Source organism: Salvia hispanica, chromosome 3, assembly GCF_023119035.1.
Source record: "Salvia hispanica cultivar TCC Black 2014 chromosome 3, UniMelb_Shisp_WGS_1.0, whole genome shotgun sequence".
NCBI lineage: Eukaryota > Viridiplantae > Streptophyta > Magnoliopsida > Lamiales > Lamiaceae > Salvia > Salvia hispanica.
In genome coordinates, this window is record NC_062967.1 from 13,583,247 (window position 1) to 13,592,955 (window position 9,709).

The 9,709-nt window shown below is 29.7% G+C and overlaps 1 protein-coding gene across 1 annotated transcript; it reads right to left on the minus strand.

Annotated features, from left to right (window-relative positions):
* Positions 1-1,095: 1,095 nt before the first annotated feature.
* LOC125217162 (probable trehalose-phosphate phosphatase J) lies at positions 1,096-3,902 on the minus strand. The gene is made up of 11 exons (XM_048118997.1): positions 3,572-3,902; positions 3,331-3,471; positions 3,035-3,106; positions 2,862-2,954; positions 2,572-2,628; positions 2,386-2,487; positions 2,228-2,305; positions 1,994-2,063; positions 1,660-1,730; positions 1,484-1,576; positions 1,096-1,395 (listed from the first exon to the last, which is right to left on the minus strand). The coding sequence occupies exons 1-11, from the start codon at positions 3,812-3,814 to the stop codon at positions 1,288-1,290; spliced, it is 1,128 nt and encodes a 375-aa protein (XP_047974954.1). The 5' UTR covers positions 3,815-3,902; the 3' UTR covers positions 1,096-1,287.
* Between the last annotated feature and the right edge of the window lie 5,807 nt (positions 3,903-9,709).

Genomic DNA, 9,709 nt, shown 5'->3' on the forward strand with positions numbered 1-9,709 from the left:
TTGAACTTAATTAGTTTTGATTACCAATGAAATTAGATTTCTTTATTATTTTGCATTTGTTGCCACTTTTATTTCTCTTTTATCATTTCTTTAGCTGCTGGAACAAATCCAATAGAACAAAATAATGAAAAAATGGTAAGAAGGGAAATAAAGGAGAAATGAGAACAAAAATTAATGAAAAGACAAACAGAATTAATTTAATTCGAACGTTTTAATTTATACATATATTATGAAGTTTAATGTTATACTCCATAATCAAACGGAGTGCATAAGGTAGTCCACATCAATTTGAATTAAAAAGACTCCATTAATATTAAAATACACCACATTAAATAAACCAACATTATAACTTTATTAATTTTCGTTTAATGTCACATCCCAATAGATGAGACCACGACTCGAGCATGTTCCATGCATAACTGTCTTTATTTAATTGGAATAACATATCCAATGACTAATATGACTATCGCTTTCAAAAAATATATAATAATCTAATATACATAAGTATATATTTATCATAGATGTGTATATTGTAATAATATTAGAATATTCAAAAAAATAATGGTCGGCAGCTATCAAATACTATTTAATTGCAGTTCTTCCTAGTTTATATTCATAGCCATCAATGTCAGATATCATAGATTTTATGTTAATTGTGACAAAATGCCAATTAAGAAAATATATTTCCTCTGATTAATAAGTCATTTAATCAGAGAATTCAAATTAATGACCTAAACAAATTCGTGTTTATCGAGTCATTTTTACGTTTTACCAATTAATAATACAAAAATCACACATCGATGCAAAATGCGCTTTTGATATGGTACAAATTAAACGCTACATGCATTTTTTTGTCGTGTTGCTATTTATATTCCAAGTTGTTTTTATAAAAATATGAAGACGCTGCTTCGATGCAAGATGTGGTACAAAATTCTTCAGGCATTTTTGTCGTGGTGAAGTTTATATTCTGAGTTGTTTTTATATTCCTAGCTCACGATCTTTTTTACTTGAATTTTTGTACCCAATAAAAATATTTTCTATTAAACATTATTCAAGAAGAAATGTAGAAATTTTCTATTGCACATACTTTGTAGATTAACAAGAAGAAAAATAGTAATTTGCCATTGCACATACTTAATTACAAAGAAAAAGTTGTACAAGGGCCCTCACATTTTAACTTTCTTATCTAATTTTTACTTAAAAGCATGTAAAGCTACTAAATACGTACATTTATAAATACGTACATATATTGCTTCTCAATAATTAACATCTATTAACAATTAGTTCTCAAATTGGCATAGGCATTTTCATCCCTTGAAGTCTTGCTTTCAACATGAATTGCTTCCTCAGTGATAATCTTTTCCAGTCAACCAAACGTCTTAGAAATGCCATGACCTACAAAGTAATCAAATAAAATAAAATACAACATTAGTTCCATTAATTATATTCCCAATAAATATTAAATACCTCGAAAAATGATTACCTCAGATGGTTCTTGCAAAGAATAAGATGCATTTGTGTCTTTTGGAATCTTGGAAACAAGAATTCCAGATCCTTGGCCCCTTTCTCTTAGAACCTGATTCCAAATTTGGAAATTAATTAGTACTATTAATAAATTAATCATGGGATTAATGATGTTTAAGTTTTTTTAATTAGTACCTTGAATGCATCTTCATCAGTTCGATCATCTCCAATGTAGATAGGATATACATCAGCACAATTAGCATATCCTATTGGAATAAGAGAAGCCACAATTAAAGTTAATTAGCTAGAGATCCCACTAATTAATAATGCTTAATTAATTAGTATTAATATTAACATTACACCAATGAATTACAATAACTTAAGATCATGTTGTAAGGGTCCATTTCACAGGTTAGGACCACCTAGGGCCCAAAAGAAAAGGTGGTATCAAATTTAATTTTAATTAATGAGTAAACAATTGGTAACTATTTTATAAAAATAAATGAAATAAAATAAAATAACAACTCACCAAGTGACTCTAACAGAAACTCAAGAGCCTTCCCTTTGTTCCATTTGCTAGGAGGACGAATTTCGAAAACCTAAATTTAATCAAATTGAATTCATCAAATAAAACATCATTCTTGCAAGAAAAACAACAACTACAAATTTCAAAGGCTTTTCCGACTGATTTTTACCATTGCAAGAAACACCTAAATTTGACTGAATTTCGTTATTTTTCCGGTTTAACTAAAAGAACACACACCTTTCTTCCTTGGGTCAATACAAGGTCAGGGTAGGCCTCCATCACTGATCCAACTTTTGTAGCAAGTTCAACCCATTTCTGTAAAAATTCAGTTCCAATTAAGTACAGAAAATAGGAAAAGTCGATTAATTAGACAAATATACAAAATCATTAATTACCTTCTCATCTACACGTCGGAAATGTACAGACAGACAAAATTTGTTATTATCCACCGTAGAACCTGGTGTATCTTTTGTCACTTCCAATAGTGCTTTGTAAACCTGAGAATTAGATTCCAAATTTAATTTCACCACTCTTTAATTAATTATGAATTAATTGAACACAAACAAACTGAAATAACTGACCTCGTCCATCATGGGAAGGTATTGACTTGCAGGTTGGTAAAGAACAGCCTCACCACCCTGATTAACCAATCAATTTCACCACCAATTAATATCATGTTTCCAATACTTTTTCTATTAGTAAATTGTCTTAAATTATTCAAATTCTGGTCAGTCTCATATATTTAAGATTCTATCAGAAAAAAATTTAAATTTGATCGTAAGAAATCATATGTTGACCACCAGTGATTCTGAGACGAACTAGAATTTGAACAAAATTCATAATTTGGCCTTTTTGAGTAAAGAGAGCTTACTTTAGTGTGTTTGGAACTTTTTGATGGGCCTTTTATGTCCATGCCATGGCTGCCTGCATAGTACAGCTCTGCCAGTCTCACAAAACTATACACCTGTTTTCAGACAAAAATAACCCAAAATTATAATCTAATCCTATTTTTTTTATAAAAAAAATATAAAAAAAAAATCTTACCTGGTCTAAGCCTCTCCCACTCACTATAGCAGTGGGGAAGTATCTAGCCACTTTCCTCACCGTCTCCCTCATCTGCAAATTCATGGTCGCAAATTCAGAAAATAGAACTCGTGGGGTCAGAACTACTGGACATGGAGTCCCAAAAGACCGAATTTAATAGAATTAATACTATAAAATATAAAAAAAATGAACTGATGGGGTCAGAACTACTGGACATAGAGTCTGAAATGACCGAATTTAATAGAACTAGTAGTACAAAATTAAGAAAAACTGAATAGAATGGAATTAGGAGTAACCGCATTGGACATGAAGGCTTGATTTGCATCTTCAACGATGGGAGAGAGCGTGCCATCATAGTCAAGAAACATCACAATCTGCTTTCCCTTTGCATCATTCATGATTTGCTCGAACGTGTCCATAGCCGAGGGAAGCTGCATCTGCTCCAATTTCAACAAAAAATTACTAAAAATTAAATCACTATAATTATGGTATGTATGTATGTATGTATGTATGGTGATGGTATGATGAAGCAGTTACATTGCGATGGTCGGAGAGAGAGTGGGATTTGATGTGAGTGGGAGATAAAGCTCTCATGGAATCCACCCACGCGTTGATTCTGGCGGCGCTGTTGATGTCCAGATTCTGCACCAGCTTCTTCTGCGAGATGCTGATGTAGGTCCCCGGCACGGCCGGCGGCTTCTGCGCCGCCGCCGGGAAAATCGACGGCCCCGCCACCGCCGCCGTTATTGCGTCCGACACCACCACATTTTGGTTGGCCATCTCCAACAATTCCTCCGTTTGTTTGAATTGAAGAAAAGAGAGAGAAATTGAAGGAAATTGAAAGAGGATGTTGGAATGAAAGTGAAGAGAGAGGGGAGTTGAGATTGGGAGGTTGATTTTGGGGGTGATTTATAGGTGCAATTCCACACAAGGGGACAAAAACGGATGGGGGCCCATGGGCTGAGATGCGGGGCCCGCGTTGGGCCGCCGTCAAGGGAAGGGCAGACCACCACCGCCAGCTCGTGCAGGTCGACACGTGCGGAGGGGGAGATGGCCCATCGCATCGTAGTGGGCTCGCGCCGCGTGGCGCGTCCTAGGAAAACCACTAACTAACATAAGCCTCTGTTTGGCCGACTGCTAATTGCATTTCTCCCAGATTGGGAAAAGGATGTATCTGGACATTATCAATATCACTTCTCTTTATGCTTTTAATTTGTTTTATTCTTGTTTTTTGTTCCTCTATCTATATTTATCAAATGTCCTATAAAAAATCATTTATTTTTATTTTTGGAAATCTCTCTCCTACTCTTTTATGACTCATATTATCCACTACATTATTTTACTAACTATTTGCTCTTTTTCACATTTTATTTATCAATTGCGCATCAAAACATGTGTTGTCTCCAAACAATATAATTTATATACGACGGAAGGACTGTTTTTTTTTCGTTTCTCTCATTTCTCATTTTCCCCTCTCCCTTGCATCTCTTGTTCCTCCTCATTTATTGAATTGGACAAATTGCTATAGAGAGATGAATTTTGGTCAAATCTCAGTTCGTCCAACAATTTTATAAATGGATTGTAAAATAATACTTCATTCGTTCCACATTAAGTTGAGTTATTTCATTTTCTGCACTTGTTTGAAAAAATGATAATAAATAGAGTAGATAAAATGGACAAAAAAGTAAGTAAGAGAGAAAATAACGTAGATAAAATTCTTCTCTACATTATTCTCTATCATTTTTCCAAAACGAGTGCAGAAAATGAAATGACTCAACTATTGCAGAACGGAGGAAGGAGTACTAGTACTTTATTCATCTATGAAAAATAGTCATATTTTTCTATTTTGGGGTGTCCACGTAAAATAGTCTTATTCCAAAAAATAAAAACTTTATATCTCATACATCATACTTTTTCTCATCTCTTTCGTATACTTTTTACCCACTTCCTTTCCTTTTTTACTTACTAGATTTCTTATTAAAATCTTTAACGTCCATCCATAGCTTATTTTTTAGAAGAAAGCTCGTTCTTTTTATAGGAATAGAGATGCATATACTGATAATATTCCTTCAATTTTGTTTACTACTTTTCGCCTTCATGTAAATTTTTACATGGAAAGAAATTTAGTCCAATACTGCAATAAAAGTTTTTCATAAGATATAGTCAAAAGGGAAATTTTGGTTCTCGTGATAAGAAGATTTGGGCTAAAATCATCTTGTCGAAGGTCATTTCTTCTACATCATGTCACCTATTTTTTTTTCATCAAATTGTATGTAATACACTACTTAATTTTTAATAATTTTAAGGAGATGCATTATTAATAAAATTTGCACTCCATTAATCAATTAATTACATCTATTTATGATTAATTAAGTTGAGTCAATATTCATTATCGTAGATTAGATGGTATAGTATAGATTTGATAATATTCAATTTCATTAAAAAACTATGTTGGCCTGTTATATAAAACTCCTTTCTTTAATGAAAATAAAGTTCGTATTAAGTTATCTTCACTCAAAACTTTAATTGAATAATACTTCATCCGTCTTCTCTTCCATTTTGGTTTGTCCACCAAAAGTCTAATACAAAATTGAAAAGTTTCTTCTAATTCATTATCCTTGTTAAAATTCACTTTTTCTCGCTTTTACTTGCCCACTTTTCTCTTTTCTATATTTTACCCTTTTCTTTTACTTTATATTTTATCAATATTATATTATATTCGTGTCATTAGAAGTATATTTTTATTAAAAAATAAATAAAAATTCAACAATAATGATAAATAGACAAAAATAAATTTATAAAGTAAAAAAAATACTGAAAAGAGCAATAAAATACTAAAAGAGTGCAAAAATACTTCAAAAGAGATTAGCTTCTGTATCCTGAAATCTTTGGTGACGTTTTCTTTCATTCTATGGGATATATAAGCAAAGGTCAAATGATTAAGGGCAGTGAACAAAGTTTGAACAGAGCAACCAATAAATACAATCCATATTGTTAATAATTTTGTTGAGATAAATTGTATAACTCATATTAGAATATTCTAATATTAGTAGAAAATATGGTCCGACTTTTTAAATAGAGAATTAAAAAGTGATTAACTTTTTCTAAAACATAGAGAAAATGCCAAAAATTGAAGTCTGGTTGTTTGGATTAACAATTTCTAAATGAAAATTTTCCTATTTATTCAAAATGTTTTTAATGTACCTCTTATCATTAAAATGAAATGTTTTTATTTTTGATGTTCCATTAAAAATGAAACATTTTTAAAAAGGAAAATAAAATTATTTCTACATTTTTATCTATATCTATTTTATTGAAAGAACACGAAGTTGAGTTAAAACTTTTGAATACGGAGATTAAGAAATTTTGTTCAAAAGTAGGAAAGATAAAAATAGAGTAAAGTAGGTAATGAAATAAAGTAAGAGCCATTGAATGTTTTATTTTTTTATTTTTTATTTTAAAAGAAAATGACTAAACTTAGTTGGACATCCCAAAAATGAATATGACTTAACTTAATTGGGAGTGAGTACTTTTTTCCTCTCCTCTAATATATTTTATCTTAATTAATCCATTCAACACAATTTCTTAATTTGTATTTCTAAGAATTTTAACAATTTAATTGTGACGGATGAAGTGATACGTGATTATTTTCAAAGCACGTACCATAAAATTCTGTTGATATTTTGTTTTGTAGCAGGACTGATTACCATTTTGGTCTGTTAGTCAAAAATCAAACACAGACAGAAAGAGTAAGAGTGGCAGTGACTCAGAGTCAGATTGGCAGTGATAATGCTTCACATTTATTTGCTCTATTTTAACCAATTTATTTTCTCTTTTTCTATATATTCGGAGTTCGTAATGATGGCTTGTTTTTTGTTTTGTAAATAATCTCATATTCGCAACATATTTGAATAATGATTAAAATATATCTCAGCAATTAAGATTTCATTCAATGTCTTTTTGGCTCATGCAGTGACTCTTGACCAAAAATATTAGGTGAACCACGTGCATATGATTTGACTTGTATTTCTCGTAAAAGTTACATCCAAATTTTTGAGTTCATTTCGGTGCAATTAATAAGAAGTGATTAAGTAAAAGATTTTTTTTTTGTGTACTAAAATTATTTCTTTTTAGATTATTTAATCTTAAAAATAAAGATGAGAAAGAAGCGATGAAAAAATTTAATAAACTTGATAAAAATAGTCCTGTAAGATTCCATGGTATTTTGACCAAAACAGTCTAAAAAGTGAAAATGTATTTTAATATTAAGTCAAAAATTAAAAAATGTGTAATAATATTTTTCAAGAATAAAAACGATAAATAATATTAAAGTATCAAACTTTAGATACTAAAAATATATTTCACCCGCGAAGGATGAACAAAATAATGGCTCAAAAACCGTAGGTAATGGATTTTGGTTGTTTAATTAAAATTAGAGCATCCATAATATTGTCCATGTAGCGATTTTAGATGTTGTTAAAATAATTAAACCTCATGTAAAATAAATATAACAGTCCTGTGACATTATTAGAGATTCTGATTAAGATCGATTAGATGTATTCAAACTTTGGAAGTCATGCAATTTAGAAGAGACATAAAAATTCATATCACAATTCTTCTTTTAATTTAAGGAACGTTTACTTTGAGTTAGTTATATGATACATCAATTAATACGATAAAATTAAACATTCAAATGATAACTTATTCAAACAAATTCAAAATTAACCTCAATTAATTTTTCAACTCATCCTATTAAATAAAATAAACACAATAACACATGGAGTAACACCGAAAGAAGATTGGAAATACGATATCGGGAATATATTGCATTAGAGCACCTTTGAAAGATTTTTCATAAACTCACACCATTAAAAATATTTGATTCTTTGTCTAATGTCATATTCCAAATATACAAAGTAATTAAGAATTTTGTATTATTCTTCGTCCCACCTCATAAAATGGCAATTAAAAATATGTGCCGCTGAAAAATTAGTCAAATCGTTTAATTAATGTTTAATTATTCATTGTATCTAATCTTATTTTATATACTTAGTTTGAAGGATGAATAAATAGGATATTGATCAGTCATTCTTACAGAGAAATAAATGTCCAATTTAAATTACTAATTAAACGCATCTACACTATTTATTTAGCTAATTATAATGAAATAGAGGTCCAATTTAAAAGCCAATTTGTTTGTATATTGAAGTAGACCGACATCAAAAAATTGTTAATCAACCCTAACATTTGATCCACAGATTATTGGCCTAAACCGGAGGCAAATTCAGAGACACAGAATCTTGGAAACTACTGGGTTTGGTCGGAGAGAACCTTAAAATAGAACTACTGCAAAAATTATTTTATTAGAAATTAAAGGAAAAAATCAATGAACTGAATCAAAGTACCATAAAGTAACATATTTTTATTGAAAAGTGACACCGTCTTCAACGCCATAATCATCGCCCATTTGAAAAGAATAATTACTAATTAAAATATTAATGATTTGATTAATGCTTTAGATATTTTTATTCTCTCTTTTCATGTACTTTAAGTTTAGAATGATGATTTAACTTTAATATCGGGAAAATAGTTACTCCATAAGAGAATGACGAAATGAGTAAATGAAATAAATATTTTTTTAAAAATTCCAGTGAATGAATAATTAATACAGTAGTATTTATTTTAATTGTAGTAGTTATGATAACTCATTATATTGGTTGAATAGAATGCTAACAAAAAATTGTAGAAGAACATTTCTTAAAAGAAAGCACAAACGGCTACTGCATTTTGATGCATGGTACATTAATGATTAAATCCTAATTAGATTATTACAATTTATTTTATAATTAAAAAATCTCAAACTACTAAATAGTAGCGAGCTAGAGTGCAACACAACAACAGAATAAAAACAGACCAATCACAACAAGAACAATAAGAAAAAACGTCTTCAAAATAAGAGTTAAGTTGACCCAAGAAGAAGAAGTAAACAAAAGCTTAAACCTGAAGAAACCTTAAACAGAATTAATCGAAAATTTGATTCAATTTTCATTGAAAAGTTGATGGATTCTAATTTGATTCAATTAGAACTGGTACACGGTACACCATATTTTTAGATGTAAACACGTCACTTCTAAAACCATTTTCTTACCATGAAATATATATACGGCTCTTGAAACTTAATTTTTGAATTTAAATATGTTTTTAATTTTGTTTTCAAAACATAAATATTTAATATGCTACTATAACATTAGAGAAGTAAATACTTAAATAATTGAATAAAATAACTATACTTTTCAATTAAATTTGGTACTAACAATTTTATAGAATAAATTTAGGACTCACATTCCACTAATTTTTTTAACCCTTTTTTCTACAATATTTCTTAAACCCGTGATAATTTAAACGGTGCTTATTGAAGGGTGACGGATGAAATAATTATTAAAATAACACATGAATTGTATGAATATGGATGCTAACATTATTTTAATAATTAGTGACTCTTTATTTTCTTTATGTGACGGAATATGCTCCTATTTGTGATTTTATTCTTGATTCTTGGTTGATTAGATCTAGCTTTAATGAAACTTACACGAATTTAGAGAAGTGAAGAATATTGCATCTTCAAGTTTTTATTTTTTAGAAGACCATTTGTATATTTCGTATTATTCTATATAC